Source organism: Trematomus bernacchii, unplaced genomic scaffold (assembly GCF_902827165.1).
Source record: "Trematomus bernacchii unplaced genomic scaffold, fTreBer1.1, whole genome shotgun sequence".
In the NCBI taxonomy this organism is placed as follows: domain Eukaryota; kingdom Metazoa; phylum Chordata; class Actinopteri; order Perciformes; family Nototheniidae; genus Trematomus; species Trematomus bernacchii.
The window spans coordinates 13,785,299-13,806,972 of record NW_022987593.1 but is presented as its reverse complement, the minus strand read 5'-3'; the positions used below and the strand labels follow the sequence as shown (position 1 = coordinate 13,806,972).

General features: G+C 39.7%; 4 protein-coding genes across 6 annotated transcripts in view; 2 read left to right on the top strand and 2 right to left on the bottom strand.

Moving 5' to 3' along the window:
* The window catches only part of LOC117481736 (E3 ubiquitin-protein ligase TRIM21-like), a 3,871-nt gene extending 1,316 nt beyond the window's left edge, over positions 1–2,555 (bottom strand). The window contains exons 1-2 of the mRNA XM_034129603.1: positions 2,418–2,555; positions 104–1,743 (exon numbers count right to left, since the gene is read on the bottom strand). Coding sequence (XP_033985494.1) covers positions 104–1,735 — 1,632 coding nt within the window. The 5' untranslated portion in view covers positions 1,736–1,743; positions 2,418–2,555. The remainder of the gene's footprint in view (positions 1–103; positions 1,744–2,417) is intronic.
* Positions 1–15,576, top strand: part of ppp3r1b (protein phosphatase 3 (formerly 2B), regulatory s1ubunit B, alpha isoform, b) — a 27,868-nt gene extending 12,292 nt beyond the window's left edge. The window contains exons 3-6 of the mRNA XM_034129691.1: positions 9,106–9,282; positions 10,387–10,446; positions 11,293–11,477; positions 13,185–15,576. Coding sequence (XP_033985582.1) covers positions 9,106–9,282; positions 10,387–10,446; positions 11,293–11,477; positions 13,185–13,232 — 470 coding nt within the window. The 3' untranslated portion in view covers positions 13,233–15,576. The remainder of the gene's footprint in view (positions 1–9,105; positions 9,283–10,386; positions 10,447–11,292; positions 11,478–13,184) is intronic.
* LOC117481734 (E3 ubiquitin-protein ligase TRIM39-like) overlaps positions 1–21,674 on the top strand; it is a 937,572-nt gene that overhangs the window by 779,676 nt on the left and 136,222 nt on the right. The gene's annotated exons all lie outside the window — the stretch shown is intronic.
* LOC117481740 (zinc finger protein RFP-like) lies at positions 3,927–21,674 on the bottom strand. Of its 3 annotated transcripts, XM_034129609.1 has the most exons (3): positions 21,546–21,674; positions 20,693–20,959; positions 3,927–5,927 (listed from the first exon to the last, which is right to left on the bottom strand). In XM_034129609.1, exons 2-3 carry the CDS (start codon positions 20,955–20,957, stop codon positions 4,546–4,548), a joined length of 1,647 nt encoding a protein of 548 aa, XP_033985500.1. In that variant the 5' UTR covers positions 20,958–20,959; positions 21,546–21,674; the 3' UTR covers positions 3,927–4,545. The 3 variants fall into 3 exon arrangements, with proteins under 3 accessions (XP_033985500.1, XP_033985502.1, XP_033985501.1); XM_034129611.1 differs by lacking the exon at positions 20,693–20,959 and having other exon boundaries at positions 3,927–6,188; XM_034129610.1 differs by lacking the exons at positions 20,693–20,959; positions 21,546–21,674 and adding an exon at positions 7,048–7,178 and having other exon boundaries at positions 3,927–6,188.

Genomic DNA, 21,674 nt, shown 5'->3' with positions numbered 1-21,674 from the left:
TGTAAAGAAAAATGTCTGTTTTTTTACAAGGAATTAAATAGATATTCTCGTCATTACATCACTATACTGTGTGCAATGGATAACGTCTATTACGGATTCTTACCGTGACCGAAGAGATGACAAGAGGTGCTGAGTTTTTACCACCGTAATTACAGTCGGGGCTGAAGTATGGGTAGATTTTCCCGTTGAAGGAGCAGCCAGTAAAGGAGTAGATAAGAGCTGCAGCATCTACGTCATAAAAGGAGACCAGACCCTCCTCATAATCCACAAACACCCCCACCTTCTGAGGCTGAGACTTCAGAGAGAGACTGACTGACGGATCAAGAGCTTCGTACTCATTGCCATTTGTCAACCATATAATCCAGAAACCATCTTCTGGGCTCAGTCTGATCTTTCCTTTCCTCTTGATCGACTCTCTGGCCACTCCTAAATCCCACTCGGTCTTTCCTTTAACTTGAACCTCAAAGTAAAATCTGCCTGAAGAGAAACTCTGCTTTCCTAAAACACAATCGCAGTAAGAAAATCTCTCTGGGTTGTCTGGGAGATTCTTCTTTAAATCACCATGTTTAACTTGTTTCCCATCATCAGACAGGATGAGTTCAGGATGTGCTGTGTCAGGGTCAAGAGTCACATCCACTGCGTACTTCTGGACCCTCTTCAGCTCAGCTTCAAGCAGCTTCTTCATCTCTTTACCGAGTGTCTCCTCCAGCTGAACCACAGCTCTAGCCACAGTCCCCTCATGTGATGATGGACGGATGCTGACCTTTGTCCAGTCTTTGGTTTGTGGAGCAACTTTCAAGGATGGAAAGCTTTGGAGAAGATGTAGATGGTCTTCAGACTGTGAGAGACGCTCCATCAGAGTGCTTCTCTTCTTCAGCTCAGAGATTTCCTGTTCTAGGTCTTTGATAAAACCTTCAGCCTGTTTTTTAGTTGTTTTCTGCTTCTCTTTGACCGTATCCATGAGTTTGTTCAGTCCTCTCTCAGCAGACTCCTTCAGAGCAGTGAAGACCTGAACACCTTCTGCTATCTCTCTGTCTGCTTCTTTTTCACTGAGGTCGACTGAGTGTTGGATCTCCTGAATTTTCTGTCGTCTTTTCTGGATCATCTGCTGAGTTTCAGCCTGCGTCTTCCCCAGCGCTGCCTTTTTACTGTCATGTTCTTCTTTTAGTGGAACCAGTTCATGCATCTTGTGGTCTAAAACAGTGCAGAGCATACAGACACATGTCTGGTCGGTCTTACAGAACAGCTCCAGAGGTTTATCGTGCTTCGGACACATCCTGTCTTCCAGGTTCTCCACAGGGTCGATCAGCTGATGTCTTTTCAGACCTGACATTGTCAGATGAGGCTCCAGGTGAGTCTCACAGTAGGAGGTCAGACACACCAGGCAGGACTTCAGGGCCTTCAGTTTGGTTTCAGTGCAGACGTCACAGGGAACTTCTCCTGGTTTGAAGATTTGTTGCTCTGAGCTGCTGCTGCTGCTGGCTTTCTGTTGAGCCGACTGTCTGAACTGAGCAGCCATCTCAGAGATGAAAGTATTAACGTGCAGCTCAGGTCTTGTGTAGAACTCTTTTTTACACATGGGACACTGGCACCTGTCACTTCTATCCCAGTGTTCAGTGATGCAGGTTTTACAGAAGTTGTGTCCACATGATGTTGTGACTGGATCAGTGAACACATCCAGACAGATGGAGCACAGAAACTGATCTTCAGCTTGCAGATAGTTTGCAGCAGCCATATTAATACCTGTAGTGTGGAAGAATAGAGAAAAAACAAAACATGTTTTGATCATTTGTTTAAAAAGAAACAAGCATGACTAATGTTCTTTTAAATATAAACTTAGGCAGAGTTATATTGAATCATATCATTTGTTTTGACTGGCTCAATGCCAGGCTGTAAGCAACTGCGATCTTTTAAGTCATCTTATCTTAACTGATGCTACTCTGGCAAAACAAACAGATTATGTCCACATCCTGTTGCACAGACCATTTCATATTTAAGAATAGCACTGATAACAAAGCTGTGCTAATTTGATAACAACATTATTTATTTCCCATTTCCTGCTTTGTATAAAGAGCTTCCCGCTGGTTCTCCTGGGGACAACTTTTATGTGAAACCACTGGACAAAATCTAGGAGGTAGTACGTAGGCAGGAAAGCAGGAGTGAAGCTAAACTCCCAACCACAAAGATTCAGTTGAAGGTTAAAAGTCCCTAAAACGGACACGGAGAGATTGTGAAAGAAGCTAGCAGAAGCTGTTAAAGTGGGCTACTGTATAGTTAGCCTGAGGAAAGATAGCCGTAGTTATCTTGTTAACACTTTCTGAAGTATTACATTAAGAGTGGAGCCTTCACCTGAGTAGGGCTTAAGTTTTGTGTTAATCTTGCTTGTTGACAGGGTAAATATAATCTGCTGCACTCACCAGTGTTTGACAGAAACTCTGCTGTGTTGTTGAGAAGGACCTGATGAACTCAGTTTGTATTTTCTTTGAGAGAAACAGAGACTTGCCTCGACTTCGGTGTGGCTGCCTCTCTGAAAAACTTAACTTTCATTTCTGGAGTGTGACGTTGTAGCCCTCCTCTTTCCTGGATTTCTCTACCCCTTCCTGCCGGTCTTTAGAGTATTGTATTCTTCTTGTTAGGACATGCTTTTGGTGACTCACAAGAATGTGCCTGGCTTAGCATGAGGTGTGTGTGGTACGTGCCAAATTCATTTATTGAGTAAAGGTTTTGAGGGGTAGCACAGAGCTGTGTAGAGTGTAGTATTAGCAGACCAAACAAATAACTGGACAATTGTAAAAAAGGGCACATAGATATAAGTAGGGATGTCATGAGAACTGATTCTTCTGTACCAAGTTGATGCCAACATTCCCAAAACATAGTGGTACTTGTTTTTATAAAGCACTGCAGGTACCAGAGGAGGGCTCGCATTAAGTTACACTATTATACATCAAAGCTCTCTTCATTCACAATGAGTATTGGAGCAAAAGGAGGATATTAAAAAGGGAATGGTGACCTGAACTTCCTAACAACAGCTCTATCTTTTTGAAGTTATATTTGCTGTGGTATCGTATCACCTAATGAGAATTGTGGTATTTTACTGCTATTTTAATTGACTACTACTAAGATAAGATAAGATGGACCTTTATTAGATGTACTAGATGTCGGTGTTGTGATGTGCCTGGAAAGCAAACAATTATAAAATATAATTAAACGCATTTTTAGGATTAATACAAACTATAATCTGTTGTTGTATCACGTAAAAGATCCACTCGGTTTTTATCTCCATCAGAAACATTTTGACACATTTATCCAGCAACTGTTTTTATACTGTTCAACAAGTAAGGACAAATTAAAAAAATAAAGTATGGCCATTGTTGGACTATTGAATCGACCACCATTTAAAACAACTTTGTCCTTGGTCATCATGTGTGGTCATCCTGTACATGTTTGTCACAAACTGTGTCTCCTCATATATCAGTGTTTGGTTTACAGTACAGTGACTCCATGCTGATCTCTCCTTTGTGTTGTGCTCCATCCAGTGGACACTCTGCGCCTTAACACCAGGAAGTGGTGTACATGGACGCTGGTGTTACTGAAGTACAACCAGCTAATTGATTGATAATGGATCAAATAACACCATCATTATTTTTACAATATCTTTAAATTACCTATTTAAATGTTTGCTTGTTTACATCTAATAATATAACGCTACCCTGCTTACTTTGATTTACACTTCACATTTGATTGTGTTGTCTTTGCCTTTTAACCAATGAAACTTGATATAAATGAACACATATTTGTCTTGATATTTATGTCTTGTCTGCTTTAATCATCAAAACAAAACTTTTATATAAGAAGGAAAACATTCTGAGCATTTTAAGTTAAAAGGTGAAACTCATTTGAACAAATAAAAATGCTGAAAGGTCAGATTCATAATTAAATCAAGGATTTTGTATTTGTTTAATATTGACATAAATCACATAGCAATAACTTTTTTATCTTGTTATCATCATAGCTATTAACAGCAAGTTTTTTAAATTTTTCAATCACATATTTACAGATTTCTATGTTACCATTGATTGACTGAACAACTTCTAATACAAAATAGAACATTCTGTTGGCATCTTTTCTATTGATGTCCTTTGTCCGTTAACTTTTAAGAATACTCTATTCTGTACACAATACACGCTTATAATATGCCTTACTCTGGCTTACTATGAGCCCTATTTCTTGCAATATTAAGCATTTGTTTTGGCTGGACATCAAATAGAAAAATTATCAAAAACTTGGATTTTGAGTTGTTTTCCAAGAAGAGCTGCAAACAGCAGCTTGACATATTTGACGTTATTAGAAAACAGTGATTTCTTCTGGAAGATATTTACAGTGTTGAGTAATAGGATACATGTCATAAAATATCTCAACAATGACGTGTAAAACAAATGTGCCAGAGTAAACAGATTCTGTAGAAAATAAGATGGAAGCTATACAGTTTTGACACTAAATATGTTTATTACCTTGAATGGAAATAAATCAATACAGGATAAGTGATTAGTTTACTCTGACAGGAGAGATGATCAGAGGTGCAGAGTTTTTATCACCATCATTATTACAGGGATTGAAGTATGGGAAGAGTTTCTCATTGAAGGAGCAGCCAGTAAAGGAGTAGATAACAGCTGCAGCATCTACGTCATAAAAGGAGACCAGACCCTCCTCATAATCCACAAACACCCCCACCTTCTGAGGCTGAGACTTCAGAGAGAGAAGGACTCGAGGAGCATCAAGAGCTTTGTACTCGATTCCATTTCTCAGCCATATAGTCCAGTAACCACACCGAGGGCCCAGTGTGATTCCTCCCTTCCTCTTGATCGACCCTCTGGCCACTCCTAAAGTCCATTTAGTCTTTCCTTTAACTTGAACCTCAAAGTAAAATCTGCCTGAAGAGAAACTCTGCTTTCCTAAAACACAAATACCATCAGAAAATCTCTCTGGGTTGTCTGGGAGATTCTTTTTTACATCACCATGACTCACTCGTTTTCCAACACCAGACAGAATGAGATATGGACTTGCTGTATCAGGGTCAAGAGTCACATCCACTGCGTACTTCTGGACCCTCTTCAGCTCAGCTTCAAGCAGCTTCTTCATCTCTTCACTGAAAGTCTCCTCCAGCTGAACCACAGCTCTCACCACAGTTCCCTCATGTGATGAATGGATGCTGACCTCTGTCCAGTCCTTGGTGGGTGGAGCAACTTTAAGGGACATGAATCTTTGGAGAAGATGGAGGTGGTCTTCAGAGTGTGTGACCTGCTCCACCTCAGAGCTTCTCTTCTTCAGCTCAGAGATTTCCTGTTCCAGCTCTTTGATGAAATCTTCCGCCTGGTTTTCAGTAGTTTTCTGCTTCTCTTTGATCGTGTTGATGAGATTGGCCTGGCCTCTCTCAACAGACTCCTTCAGAGCAGTGAAGACCTGAACACCTTCTGCTACCTCTCTGTCTGCTTCTTCCTTACTGAGGTCCACTGAGTGTTTGATCTCCTCAATCTTCAGTTGTCTCTTCTGGATCATCTGCTGAATTTCTGTCTCAAGCTCGGCCTTCTCCCCTTCATATCCTTCTTTCAGAGGAACCACATCATGCATCTTGTGGTCTGAAACATGGCAGAGCATACAGACACATGTCTGGTCGGTCTTACATAACAGCTCCAGAGGTTTATCGTGCTTCGGACACATCCTGTCTTCCAGGTTCTCCACAGGGTCGATCAGCTGATGTCTTTTCAGGCTTGAAGCTGTCAGGTGAGGCTCCAGGTGAGTCTCACAGTAGGAGGTCAGACACACCAGGCAGGACTTCAGGGCCTTCAGTTTGGTTTCAGTGCAGACGTCACAGGGAACTTCTCCTGGTTTGAAGACTTGTTGCTCTGAGCTGCTGCTGCTGCTGCTGGCTTTCTGTTGAGCCGACTGTCTGAACTGAGCGACCATCTCAGAGATGAAAGTGTTGACTTTCAAATCTGGTCTTGTGGTAAAAGCCTCGTTACACATGGGACACTGGCACCTGTCACTTGTATCCCAGTGTTCAGTGATGCAGTCTTTACAGAAGTTGTGTCCACATTGTAAAGCGACTGGATCAGTGAACACATCCAGACAGATGGAGCAGAGAAACTGATCTTCAGATGGTGTACAACTAGCTGCAGCCATATCTACACCTGTAGTGTGGAAGAAAGAACAGTTTCTTTAAAATACAGTTACAGAAAAAGAAAGAAATGGGATTAATATTGGACAGAGTCAATTTTGAATGTTATATGTTTTTGTTTTGACTTGCACTAAGCCAAGCTTGAGCAACCGTTACCGTTCAAGACTTAATAGGTTCAATATAGCTACCATGGCAAAACAGCAATGGATGTTTCCTTATCCTGTTGTTTAGACTACGGCTGGGAGATATGGAGAATATAAAACATCACAACATTTTTCCCCCACCATCTCTAACGATATTGTAGATTGACTATTTGTTCACAAAATATTTACAAAATAACATTTTTGATGGATAATCAGAAAAAGCAAATGGTTTGAACAGTTTGGAAGTTTAAGAAAGTTACATCACTTTACTGTAATGCAGCCTTTAAAACCAGGAAATGACACTTGTGCAATTTTACTACTTCTGAAAAATCTGACACTATATCTAGTCTAATATCCAGATGATGATGTAATATTGATAACAACCTTAGCCCTAGTGTAGACCAACTTATATTAAAGAATAACACTGATAACAAAGCTCTCAGTACTTTGTGACACACCTATTTGCCTCACATTTTAAACCTCAAACTGGTTCTTTGGTGGTAAGCTTTTAATATGACACAGATACAAAAAAAGAGTAAGCAGTATGTAGGAAGTAATCAGTAAACAGTAATAATGGCAGGAAACCAGGAATGAGGATAAACTCCTAACCGCAGATATTCAGTTACAGGTTAGTTAAATCCAGAGGGCTGAACCGTAGGCCTGAGGACAAACAACACCATACTTATATCATATTTAGTTGGAAGTGTAAATATAATCAGCTGTACTCACCAGTGTTTGACAGAGACTCTGCTGTGTTGTTGAGAAAGATCCGATGAACTCAGTTTGTATTTTCTTTAGACAGAAACAGAGACTAGTCTCGACTGCAGTGTGGCTGCCTCTCTGACTAACTTAACTTTCGTTTCCTGAGTGTGACGTGTAAGCTCTCCTCTTTCCACTGTAGCTCCTCCTCTCACTGCAGCTGGTTGTGTTCCCTCCCTCTGATCTGCATTGTGAAATACCAGCGACTCTTCAGGTTAAAATGGAGCAAAGTTGCTGCTGACAGAGGGGAGGAGTGAGATATATGAAAATGTTTTTCTTTATTATGTTGAAACTGTCTCAGCTATACTTTAACCAGAACAGTTTATTTAATTGGAGCCTGTCCTCATTGATACCATATCTATGGCAGGACTGGTGTATTATTTAGCATGAATTTGTATCTAGATATATGTAATAAAACTGTGTTTATAAAAAGAGGATCACACTGTGAGTTAATTCTACTTCTAACAGTGCAGGGAACTTTATTTTACATTACATGTTACTTGTTAGACTTACATACTCAACACTGTGGACAATCCCCACAGGAGCAATTTGGGGTGAAGTGTCTTGCCCAGGGACACAACGACATGCTGACTGCAGTGGGGTTTTGAACCTGATCCCAACACCAAGGCTCTATCCACTGCGCCACGCGCCTCCCATGATTATTTAAAGGGTTTTAAAGAAATTAACTCTTGAACTTTGTTGAGAAACTGGCAAAGAGTAGCTGGGGTCTCTTCTTTGTTGAGTTTTCTTCTTAGGTTGTTTATATTTGATGTCCTTGTATAAGTGACTATCCTCACATGAAGGTGTGTTGACTCATGTATTTGTTTGCATTTTGAGTAAGAAGTAACTTTTGTCTCATCATGTCTCAGTCTCCATCTAGTGGTCGTTCTGTGTGATGACATATAGAAGTGTAGAAGAGGAAGGCTGTCAGATCTCAAGAAACGTTCAGAATTACAATTATTCAGGCTTTTCTGTACTTACCAACCAATCACTCTCAGATTACTTTCAGAGAGAAGATAGCAAGTTTAAGTTATAATTGTTGTCAGTCTTGTTTCCTGCAAGAAGAAACACTGCAGTAGAGGAAGTGAAGTGGAAATGCACTTCTGCTCCTAGTTTTAATTTGTGATTATAACTTCAATTACAAATGTTTTATGTCTTTGATTTTAAGACTTTTTATTACACATTTGTTATCGTGTAGTATTGTTTGAATGTAGTCATTTTTATATTTTATATATTTGTTATTATAATATTTCCTAGTGGAAACCAAAGGAATTTGCAAAACGAAAAGTACTAACAGTATAATGGTAAAGAATTAAAACATATATTTATATTTAACAATACTAACACAGGGCAAAAGCAAAGGATAACGGACTAGTTTATCAAATGAAGTAGCTTTGTTGTTGTGGGTCTAGCCATCAGCTGCAAAGAGGAAAGGGCTCCTAAAAACTGCAGGAAAGGAGACCAGGTTTTGTTGAAAGGCATTTTATTGTCTTTTAATAATAGTTTTGAATGCCACTTGTTTGCTGATAGCTTCTAGCAATGAGCTGTGTAATGTTTTGGTTCTCCTTGGACCAAACTTCTTTAAATGTTTGATTATATTAAAGGACAGGATATATCTCCATGAACTACCAGGTTACCAACACAAAGCGTCCCCCAGCTCTTTGGTTATCAGCAGAGTGATTAGTGATGAAAGAGGCGTCACATGACCCGGTGTTAGGGCTTAGAGCGTGGCACTAGGAGGTCCAGTAGCATAAGGTCCAACTTAACTGAGACCAGTAGCTCTGAACAACCATGGCCAGTAGGAACAAGGAGCCAGGTACGTTTGGGAGAAATGCCTTTACACAAAGAGGATGAAATACAGGTGGATAACAGCTGTTCTAACTCCTCCTGTGTGCTTAAGTTCACAGGTTTTAAGTGTCGCCTAAACATGATAATATTTGTCCAAATCTCCTCCTGTTATCCGAAGACTTTGTCTGTTTTAGCGGCTGTTAATAACTCTCTCTCTGTCTGTCTTTGTTTTCATTTCAGTTGATGCCGATGAGATTAAGAGGCTAGGAAAGAGATTTAAGAAACTCGACCTAGATAACTCCGGCTCCCTGAGTGTGGAGGAGTTCATGTCCTTACCAGAGCTCCAGCAGAACCCCCTCGTGCAGCGAGTCATCGACATATTCGACACCGATGGAAACGGAGAAGTCGACTTTAAAGGTAAATTAATCCTGAAACTGTTTCCCTACTCCCTCTGATATTCCCTTTGTTTTTAAAATGAACATGTGTTAACAGTATCCTTTTGTTTTAAAGATACAGTCTGTCTGCTCCTGACTGTCCTCTGATTGAAATGCAATGCAATGGGCTGGCAAATGCACAACATCTGGCACGAGAAGTCTGACATTTGCCAATTTAAGAGCATTATTAAGTGCTTTACCATTAACTTATTAATCAGTTAGAGGTGGTTGCATTTTTTGTAAAACTTGGTGAAAAACCTTTGCAAGAAATGCCCTCTATACTTGATTATGTAATTGTCATTTCCCACAATATCTATCTGATATCAAAACTATCACAATGGAGTAATCAAGTAATGTTTGAGAAGCTTTTTCCCCATAAGAGCAAGTACAGATTACGTCACATTGGAAAGTGCTTCTAAATTCCCTTAAATGCATGTAGTACTGTCCGTGTCTCCAGAAATCAAATGCAGTATTTACAGAAATCTGTCACTGATTGCAGCTGCATTTTCCGGACTGATAACTACAATTTTATAATAGTTTAAACTTTGATATCGAGAAAGTATCGCAGCCAATCAATAAATTAAGTCCTCTGATGTCATGATTTATGCTACAAAGAATTTCTTCCCGCTTGAAGCAAATATATATCATATTCATAACTAAACGCCTATATATTCACATATATTATATTATTGTGGCACACATAATGACAGAAATGAATGGACACTTCCCTGGCCACAGAACAATGTAAATACTGCAGTCAGCTGCACCTTTCTGCTCCCTTGGGTGAATTCAAAGTACTTTAAATGTGTACTTAGGTAATTGTACTGGTAATATCTGAATTGCATCGAAGCCATTACTTTCTGAATCACTACCTCTACTTAGTTTTCTACATTTCTTCTATTATTTAATTCAGTTATTGTTCAGTGGGTTGTCTTGTAATTATTCGAATAACAACAATGCAATTTTTCCCATCAGTGCATGGTGATTGTTGTTTATTTTGGGTGTATAAATTATATTTATCATGTAGCAGGAGGTTTATTGTCTAACAGCAGTTTTAACTCATGATGATGCTTCTGTCCTTCAACAGAGTTCATCGAAGGAGTCTCCCAGTTCAGCGTCAAAGGTGACAAGGAGCAGAAGTTGCGTTGTAAGTGTCCATCAGTTTTCCTCATATCTCTGTAGCCTTGTTATCATTACTAAACTCAGTTATATACACTTCAAAGGTTTGTAATCTTTTCCCACAACGGCTTGATTGGGTCCTCTTTATATGTAGATGTTATTTTGAATGATAGGTGTGTCTTGTGGCCTTTTTAAAACAAAACGCTGTACAATGGTTCAACCAGATTTACAAATAAATGGACAGAAACAAACCTCCAGTAGGAGCCGTTTCCACAAATGTTTAAAGCTTTTTTTTAAATTTCTTGTGGCAATACCTTTTTGTCAGACTGATCTGTTTTCTTCAGTGACGTCAGTGTTGAGCTGCATCTTTATAAAACATGAACAATTTAAATCAGCGGTTCCCAACCTGTGGGCCTTGCAAGTGGGCGGCCAAATAGTTTGCAAAACATTATGATTTGTGTGGAAACATTTCATTATTAAGATTTCTTTTTAATTTGAACCTCCTTTCCTTTCTCTTTCTCGATCCTCCTTAGCAACGGTCCTTACAGCCCTTGACAGCGGTCTGTTCTACTGGATTAACAACGTGTCACATGTTCTGAATTGACCAATCGGAACTTTATTTAGCCTAATAATGTGATTCTTAAGTGGGCCCTGTGTTTATGGTTGAATGTGGGCCATGAAAAATAATGTGATTCTTAAGTGGGCCCTGAGTTGAAAAGGTTGGGAATCGCTGATGATAGCATTTCAACATCTAGACTGCAAGTGGGATTACATTTATTTGGGATGTATACTTTTAGAAAAACTTGTAAATGTAGAGAATAATGTACACTCTGATAAAGTAAACACTGACATCGTTCCCCCTCTCTGCCCTCAGTTGCCTTCAGGATCTACGACATGGACAAAGACGGCTACATATCCAACGGGGAGCTCTTCCAGGTCCTCAAGATGATGGTGGGAAACAACCTGAAGGACACCCAGCTGCAGCAGATCGTCGACAAAACCATCATCAACGCAGACAAAGACGGCGATGGCCGGATATCTTTCGAGGAGTTCTGTGCGGTGAGTTAACCTTCCTCTTCATCTCCTGTGTGAGAACCAGAGCGCTACAGACTGAAAGACACAGCTAAACCACACCGTTTACATTTCTGTTACAACTTCAGCTTCTTTGAAAGATTTAAAGAGGAATCTGAATCTGAAAAGGACAGGACTCTTTAATTGCAACGCAAACATTTCCCAAATAGAGTGGTGCAGTGACGAGTCCTAAAACCAGGAAGTGAGTTAGCATTTTACCACTTCCGGTTCCCTCGTCTCTCAGTCAACGGGTTTTTTGAACTAGTTTTTTGAAAATAGCTGGAAATAAGGTCTGTGGTTGAAACAAATTGAAGAGACAGATCACGTTTTGTTCTACGACATTAAATCCATCAGCAGTGACCCCACTGGTGATTTCTGAAGAGTTGACGTGTCTGAAAAACGGTGGTTGTTACCAAGTGGCTGAATAGGACTACAGAAGTTGTCGAGGACGTTGTATGTCATTACGCCGAACACGTAAACACTCCGCTAAGTTTGTTTTTCCCCGTGTTCTGCTTGAAAGCAAGTACCTGCCTCCTGCTAACTGTTTAAACAAACGCTTCAACTTTTAACATTCAGAATCTGTATGTTTTAATATCGATCTAAAGTTGGCGTGACGTTGAAGTCGTGCGACCCTGCTGTACTCGGCTGTAGTTCGTTTATAGCATAACGTTAGCATCTTGCTTCTGGTGATTAGATTTATGATTAGAAAATTATAAAAGTAGGGTAGACATGTGGAGATTATCCGGCTGAACAAAACGTGCATTTATCAAACAGGTCCGTTTTCCACAGATCTTATTTTTTACAATATTCCAAAATCCAATGGAGAAATCCCGTTGCTTTATTGTCGAGGGAACCCATGAGCAGCTTACTTCCAGGTCGACCTACAAAAATATGTCATCCCTGCTCTACTCAATAGTGATCAATTAAGTACTTTTCTTATCTTATTATCTTAATTGTGAGAACAACATAAAGGGCTCAAGCTAAACGTGTTGGTCTGACAATAAATGTGTTCTTTATACTGTGTTTGCTGAAAGCAGCTGCTATCTCCTATTTAAAGTGATTAAATTAGATTCATAAGAGTGAAGTTAAACAGTAAAAAGTGCCGTTAGCCCAAACTAGGGGCTAAAAGAAAAATCCTAGCATGCCCTTCAAAGGTCATAAAAACGCCGTATTATATTTTAGGCAAATGGTGTCTGTTTTAAACTTTTATTTTAAACCCTTAAAGGGGAAAAAATCTATTTACCGGCAGATTTTAAACAGTACTGCACATAGACAATACTATACTATTATATATACAGTACTCACGTAAACTTATATATAATAATGTAGTATTAAAGCCATAGTATAAGTATGCCATCAAAATGTGATAGGTCATTCGCTTAGAGATGTCCCGCCCCTTAGCCTATCACGTACCATGTGTTACCAATGCTAGCCAATAGAAGAGTAGGTGTTACAGAGTGATGTCACTATGTTCCTAAAGAAAACAAAGGAGTCCCATGGAGGCGGGAACATTTTAGCCTTTGAAAACCATTGACATGCACTAAAACCTTTATAACACACTACAGGAGAGGGAAACCTCCAAAAAGCAAAGTAGGGACTCTTTCAACAAGTTGGTCATTTACAGAAAAACTTTCATGTGTTAAAAGTAATGTAAACAAACTGAAAAGTGACCCCCCCCCCTTTTGTCTCCCGCAGGTCGTTGGTGGATTAGACATTCACAAAAAGATGGTGGTGGACGTCTGACAACTTTGTTATTTTTCTTCCTCCATTTACTGAAGATCTGCTTGAAGACGTCGTCCAACAATACGCTCAATGAAAGTATTTTCTTTGAGAAAAATCCTCCCCTCCCTCCCTTACCCCCGTCCCCCCTCCCTCCCCCCCCTCCCCCGAGCCTTCTGAAGCCAAACTCTCACCAAGTATTATCGAACAGGAACTCTCTCTGACTCGCCGCACTTCAAAGAAAAGCTGACGGACGGCTTTTTAACGCAGAGCGGCGGTTTCAGTTTGGTGGAGGAAAGCTGGAGTGTGTGTGTGCGTGTGTGTGTGTGTGTCTTTGAGTGTGTATGTGTTCTGTATGTTTTACTGGTTTTTTCAAGGTATGTGGGTTTTTTATATTTATTTTGGTGTCATTGTTTTTTTTTCTTTCTTGGAGAATCAAAGGAAGTCTATCTTAAAGAGAGTTAACTTTAGTGGATGAGTGTATTTAGCGGTGACGTTACTTGATTTCAGAACAACACAAACACAGCATGAAGTGCCAACAACAATTTATGACATGCAGTTGAATTACAGGTATATATACATATATATATATATATATATATAAAAAAAAAAAAATCTGTGTCTTTTATTTGAGAGATGTAATTGTATTATTGAATGCATTTATCTTACTGGAGTATTGCATCATTTACACTTAAAAAACAGCTTCATTTTACAGTCGTTTTGTCAGGAGGACAGAGGGAGATTGGGCACTACATGTTTTCAGACTTTGGCTAACATGAGCGTCCATTTTTGTTTTGCTTTTTTTAGGCACTTTTTGTGTAATTAAGCACCGAGTTGTAATAACATGTTGAATATTAAGTACAAGTTGGAAACCTGTAATTACGACATGCATGAATACTGTCAGGGACGAGTCTGCATTTTTTTAACAGCGCCTACCGTTGATGTTGAAAGTAATATTACTTCACACACACACACACATCTGCAGATTCAACACTCTCAGCTTAGTGGAATAAAATCAGTTGTCGCAGCTTGAATTCAGCCAATAGGAACTCCTCAACGGTTTTACATTTTCTGCACATTTGAAGAAAATGAGTAGAAATTCAAACATCTCTTGCTTTATGAAAATTAGGAACTGTAAAGCCGATGATCGTTGAGCAACAAGCAGGGCTACTGCCGGTTGGGAAAACTGTACAAAAAAAATCCATTCTCTTTGTTTTTACTGTAAGATTTAGTGAAAAGCAAGCTCCGAGACGAGGCTGTAAATGATTTTGAGAGACACAGAAATGTTCTGCGGTAGTGAGCTGAATCTGTGCTTTTGCAGCTCGTCTGCTTTCGGACATTCACGTCTTTATCCTCCGACTTTCTCTTGGGGGGGGAGAAGCAAAGCTGAGGAGGGAAACAACAAAAATGGCCGTTAAAGCGCTAGAAAAACCTGCTGTACTCAGTATTCAGTACACTGCTGATTTACCGACGCTCTGCAAGACTTTTCTACCTGAAACGAGAGACTTGTGATGTGTTTGCATGACGTGTGATCTCCTCTTCTTTATTCTTCTTCTGCCCGTTGCTCTTTGCATGTAGATCAGATTTTATTAAAAGCTCTTTAAAAGCTTTATTAAAGGTCTTTTTTCAAAGCTGGTCTCAACATTTAATGAAATGAGTGAAATGTCTTGCGAATGCAAATAATCTACTCTGTGCATGCTAGTATGTGTATTACTGGTTTGACCACTTGCATATTTGAATTTTTATACAGTTATACAATAAGAAACTACAGTTTTTGGTGCATGTTCAACTAGATAGAGATCATGATAAATAGCTACTTAAAAAAACTGTTTATTTAGCTGTAATAGTTTCATATTTTAAGCGTGTGGACATGGTGTCAGGGTTGTGTTATTATCAGATAGTGTATTTCATGGTGAGGATAAGTAATCTTTAACATTTGTATTGTAGTTTATTCATTTTGCATTTCAGAGTTTTGGCTCATTTCATGAAATTCAGTGAGACCGTGTTGTGTTTACATATAAATAATGGTGATGAATAAAAACATGAACATTTCAAGCACGTTGATGTTGCCAATAAAGGTTTAAACATGGAAAAAAAACTGTAATCTTAAATGTTTTTTAGTCGCCTGCCACTCGATCTGTTTTAGGGATGTTTTTGTTTCTTCACTTTTGATTTTCTTATTAACGGTTGGTTTCCTGCTTGTTTGATTTGAGTCGGTGCTGAAATGTCTGCTGGGGTTTAAAGGGATGTTTGTGATGGAGGCCACATGGATTCAGTCTTAGAGTTTCACTCCTGTTTTTATCTTTGCTGCATCACTGAAACTTCATACATGGAAAAATGAGAAATAAACTGTTTGAAAGTTGTTACAGACGCTGTGGGCTTACATTCTCATTCATAAATGTTCCAGGATTGTATTTTGTGTCTCTACTGTGACATGTCTCCATGCTTTAATGTTCAAAAAGCTCTTTATTTTTCTCATACTGCCTGTGCTGCAGCACCTCTTTTCACCCTCTGTCTGAAACCAGAGCCCAGTCTGCTCTGATTGGTTAGCTGGCGGGCTCTGTTGGGATTGGTCAACCGCTTAGAGATGTCCCGCCCCTTAACCTATCACGTACAATGTATTGGAACACTAGCCAATCTGGAGGGATCACATGGGGATTTTAGCCTTTGCAGACCATTTACATGCACTAAAACCTATAGAACACAGGAAAGGAAAAACCCAAAAAGCATGATAGCGCCTTTTTAATAATTGTAAAAAGTGTATTAGTAATTATGAGGTTTGGACAAAACAAATATTGTGAAGTTGTCACGTTGGACTCTTGGTAATTGTGACGTCATTTCTCAAAATGTTAAACAATTGATTATTGGAGAAATGTCAGCAAATATATCAGAACAATGGCGGATTGGAACAAAATCTCTCTAAATACGCACTTTTTTTGTTTTTTTCAGACTCTAAAATACACGCTTTTTCGTTTTTTTTAGACTCTAAATACGCATTTTTTTGTTTTTTTCAACTCTAAATATGCACTTTAAAAAAAAAAGACATATGGTAGCATGGTCATAGTTGAACTATTACATTGACCACCGTTGAAAAAACCCATTTGTCCTTGGTCAACATGAGAGGTTATCCTGTACATGTTTGTCACAAACTGTGTCTCCACATATATCAGTGTTTGGTTTACAGTACAGTGACTCCATGCTTATCTCTCCTTTGTGTTGTGCTCCATCCAGTGGACACTCTGCGCCAGAACACCAGGAAGTGGTGGAAGTGTGTTACTGTAGTGTAGTACAACAACAACACAATGAACTCAGTGCTGAGGTCCATATGGTATTATCCTGTTAAACTTGCATTATATACCAACGTACTATTTTTACAATACCATTTATTGACTATTTTTAAATCTGGCTTGAAAGGACTGTGAGGAGATTTTTTCATGCATCACTTTGAGCAACAAATAAAACAGCAGTTATGGTTATTTAGATTCTAAAATCAGCTAAAATGTAATCCTGCTTACCTTAACATACACTGAGTTTTGAACCACTGAAATAAAAAATAAAATAAAAGCCCATTTGCCATGTTTTTTTAATCTTGCCTGATTTATAGATTGGTTTTGATCCTTGACATACGGAAACCCATCAAGTTTCCTATTGTGTTTTTAAGACTAGTTTCCTGTCATCTGAAATAACACTGAACACATTACTCACACAAACAACAAAGACCAGTGACCTTGAAATTAGTATATCTATTTTTTTATTTAAAATTGTGCTTGTCAAAATGTTTATCTTGAATGAAAGAAAACATATTTAATCTGTTACACATTGAGTTCTTGTTTAGTTCAGTGATTATAAAAATGTGCTGGGAGGGAAATCATTTGAAAAGGCATTTTTTCAAAGTATAAGAAAAGGAGGGTTTCGTGTATGCATGATGAGTTAAAACTGAGAACCTAGGAAGAGGTGTGTTCTGGCTTTTTGCCAACCCCCGTTAGTCATGTGACCCTCATCACATTTCACCCAGTTGTTTCTACCACACACAACAAACACACATAAGTGTTGACACAATGCAAACAAATGTAGGACATCATGTTGATTCAGCTTTTTATATCACAACGGGGGAAACTAGTTTTATAAAAAGATGGCAAAACTACAGGAAGCAAATGGTAGGGCTTAAGTCCAACTGTTATATCCTTAAAAAATGTAATTAAATCAAACCCCATTTTTCCTCATATGAGTTGTTGGCATAAATACTTGTATAATGCTAAACTCTGTAGAAGTTACCTCATTGTAAAGAGTAGTTTTAGTGTTATAGTGACTGCCTTCACTCATAAAAGTGAATGCTACCTCACTGATATCAGCCCCACTGTTTTCTGCTCTACAGCCAATATCCAATCACTGCTAGTGGAAACAAACATTTCATCCTACAAGCTCTTCACACAAAAAGACATCAACAGATGTAATACAAGTAATTTTATTTGTGAATTAGCTACAGGAAATGTGTCATGAAATACAAATGATATGTAAATGATGCCTTCCTGTTCAGTGTTTAGTGCTCGAGTCCCTGCTTTCTCAGACCTTGTGTTCAACTTGCAGTTTATTTTAATGTTTTTAACTCACAATCACATATTTACAGATGTCTTTGATTCATAAGCCATTTTACCAGTATTCACTATAACACCTGGCATGTAAATATACAAATAACAGTTATTAACCAAACCGTTATTATTTATTTCATGTCATATTATTAAGCTTCATTTAACTATACATTTATTTTGCTTATTGATTCAAACTTCAGCTTGACACATTTGATGTCTTTGGAAGCAATGGCTCCTTCTTGAAATTAAAGTAATTATCTGTGGCTTTATAAAAACTTTAATACATATATTCTCCATATGTGTTAGAGCAGGGGTCGGCAACCTTTTTGATATGAAGTGCCATTAAAAAAAAAAATTGTTATCAGCGTGCCAACGATCGAGAATTATCAACGGAGGGGGGGGGGGGGGGGGGGGGGGTTTGAGGAGCTTGACGCTGGTGAACTCTCAACAGGAGGGCGGGGGGAGCCTCGCTGCGGGGAAGCAGTGTGTGTGTGTACCTGTCAGCACAACTTACATGATGCCGAATTTAACAAACACATTTAATTAAATTGGTTTAAACGGCATAATAATAAGGACGATCGTCCGTTCTGTGATTCTCCAGAACACACATGTTATGATATTAGGGTCAGGCAGAGTGAGATGAGATCGCTGTCCCTTTAAGAGAGAGAGAGAGAGGGGTGTGGCGTGTGCATGTGTGTGTGTGGATGGTAGAGCGACAGTGAGGGAGCGTGTGTGTGTATGTTTCTGGAAGTGAAACGAGGCAGCAGAAAAACAGAGGTCTGTGATGTATTTTGTGAAACAGAAGAACAGCTAAATAAATGCAACGGCCTCCCCAGAAGAGCTCGCCTCTCTCCAGTCATTTAAGCTAAAGTGGGTTATTGAACCTGAAGCTTGTTGCTTCTGCCCTCCTCGACTACGGTCTGGGAGCCGACAGGAAAGTTCAACACACAGATGGCCAGTCCGCCCCTTTGTAGCATATTATTTCAATGAGAGATGAGCAGATCGCCACTGGGCTTTCAACTAAAGACACAGCCACGCAAAAACTGCGGCATTTGTAAAGCTCCTTATGGGTACTGCAATTGGTACAGCCCTGCACCACGGAGGAAAGCGGCAGAAAGTCACCTGGAGTTAAACAGAGCGGGGCTGCGTTGCGTGCATGGCTTCCTTCTGCAGGTAACGGGGAGACACGCTCTGGCGGCGGTCTCGTTCAGGATCCGAAAATACAATTTAAATATTTTGCACACTTATTCGACTTATTCCTAGTGTGCCACTGGTTACGGTGCCGCGTGCCAATGCTGGCACGCGTGCCAGGGGTTGCCGACCCCTGTGTTAGAGTAAGTGTTGATGAGATAATTGTTCAGTAAATGAATACTTCCAATAATGTGTTGTATGTAATGAGATACATAAAGAATGAAATGTAAATCAATCACCACAGTAAACTTATTATGTAGAAAATAAAATGGAAACTATGTTCTGACTAAATCAACACATGAAATAAGACGAGTGATTAGTTGACTCAGACAGGAGAGATGATCAGAGGTGCAGCATTTTTACGGCCATATTTAAGTCCAGGGTTGAAGTATGGGTAGAGTTTCTCAGTGAAGGAGCAGCCAGTAAAGGAGTAGATCAGAGCTGCAGCATCTACGTCATAAAAGGAGACCAGACCCTCCTTATAATCCACAAACACCCCCACCTTCTGAGGCTGAGACTTCAGAGAGAGACGGACTGGAGGATCATCATTGGCTTGGAACTCGATTCCCTTTCTCAACCATATAGTCCAGTTACCATCTTCAGGGCTCAGCGTGAATCCTCCCTTCCTGTTGATCGACTCTCTGGCCACTCCTAATTCCCACTCGGTCTTTCCTTTAACTTGAACCTCAAAGTAAGATCTGCCTGAAGAGAAACTCTGCTTTCCTAAAACACAAATACAATCAAGAAATCTCTCTCGGTTGTTTGGGAGATTCTTTACTACATCACCATATTTAACTCTTTTTCCATCATCAGACAGGTTGAGACCGGGATATGCTGTACGCGGATCAAGAGTCACATCCACTGCATACTTCTGGATCCTCTTCAGCTCAGCTTCAAGCAGTTTCTTCATCTCTTTACTGAACGTCTCCTCCACCTGAGCCACAGCCTTTACCACCCTCCCCTCATATACCGCTGGGGTGAAGCTGAATTTTCTCAAGTCCTTGGAGGGTGGTGGGTGTTGAATGTTCAGGGACTTGAAACTTTGAAGAAAATGCAGGTGGTCTTCAGAGTGTGTGACCTGCTCCACCTCAGAGCTTCTCTTCTTCAGCTCAGAGATTTCCTGTTCCAGCTCTTTGATTAAAGCTTCAGCCTCTTTTTCAGTTGTTTTCTGCTTCTCTTTGATCGTGTTGATGAGATTGGCCTGGCCTCTCTCAACAGACTCCTTCAGAGCAGTGAAGACCTGAACACCTTCTGCTACCTCTCTGTCTGCTTCTTTCTCACCGAGGTCCACTGAGTGTTTGATCTCCTCAATCTTCAGTTGTCTCTTCTGGATCATCTGCTGAGTTTCAGCCTCTGTCTTCCCCAACTCGGCCTTCTTTCTTTCATATCCTTCTTTTAGAGGAACCACATCATGCATCTTATGGTCTAAAACAGTGCAGAGCATACAGACACATGTCTGGTCGGTCTTACAGAACAGCTCCAGAGGTTTATCGTGCTTCGGACACATCCTGTCTTCCAGGTTCTCCACAGGGTCGATCAGCTGATGTCTTTTCAGACCTGACTTTGTCAGATGAGGCTCCAGGTGAGTCTCACAGTAGGAGGTCAGACACACCAGGCAGGACTTCAGGGCCTTCAGTTTGGTTTCAGTGCAGATGTCACAGAAAACTTCTGCTGGTTTGAAGACTTGTTGCTCTGAGCTGCTGCTGCTGCTGCTGGCTTTCTGTTGAGCCGACTGTCTGAACTGAGCGACCATCTCAGAGATGAAAGTGTTAACGTGCAGCTCAGGTCTTGTGTTGAACTCTTTTTTACACATGGGACACTGGCACCTGTCACTTGTATCCCAGTGTTCAGTGATGCAGGTTTTACAGAAGTTGTGTCCACATGGTATAGTGACTGGATCAGTGAACAAATCCAGACAGATGGAGCAGAGAAACTGATCTTCAGATGGCAGGTAGCTTGCAGCAGCCATATCTACACACATGTGAAAGAAAAGAAAAAACATTTGAAACATCAATCATCAATTCATATCATATATTGTTTTAAAGAAAGAAGCATGAGCAACCGTGACCATTTAACTCTGACAGGTTCAAGCATGCAACTCTGGCTAACAGCAATGAAAATATAGTTTTTGTCGATTATTTTTTTATTGAAAAATAACACTGCTCTTCTTATTGTGTGACCATAACAATTAATTTTCTCTAGCTGCTTCACATTAAAAGCCTCCAACTGTTTCCCTAATGGAAATATTTTATTTTGAAACAGCTAGAGGAAATGGGTAAAAGCATTATGTAGGAAGTGATCAGCAAAATGTAATAAGAGTAGGAAAGCAGAAGTTAATCAAAACTCCTACCACAGAGATTCAGTTACAAGTTAGTAAAGTACTAAGAGCTGATACAAAGAGACTGTTTAAACCGTTTAAAGTGGACTCTATATCATATGGTTATGTTGTTAGAGAAAAACAAGTTGGACGTAAAGGGTGGAGCTTTCGTCTGAGTAGAGCTGAAGTTTTGTGTTAATCCTGCTTGTTGAAAGTGTAAATATAATCAGATGTACTCACCAGTGTTTGACAGAGACTCTGCTGTGTTGTTGAGAAAGATCTGATGAACTCAGTTTGTATTTTCTTTAGACAGAAACAGAGACTAGTCTCGACTGCAGTGTGGCTGCCTCTCTGACTAACTTAACATTC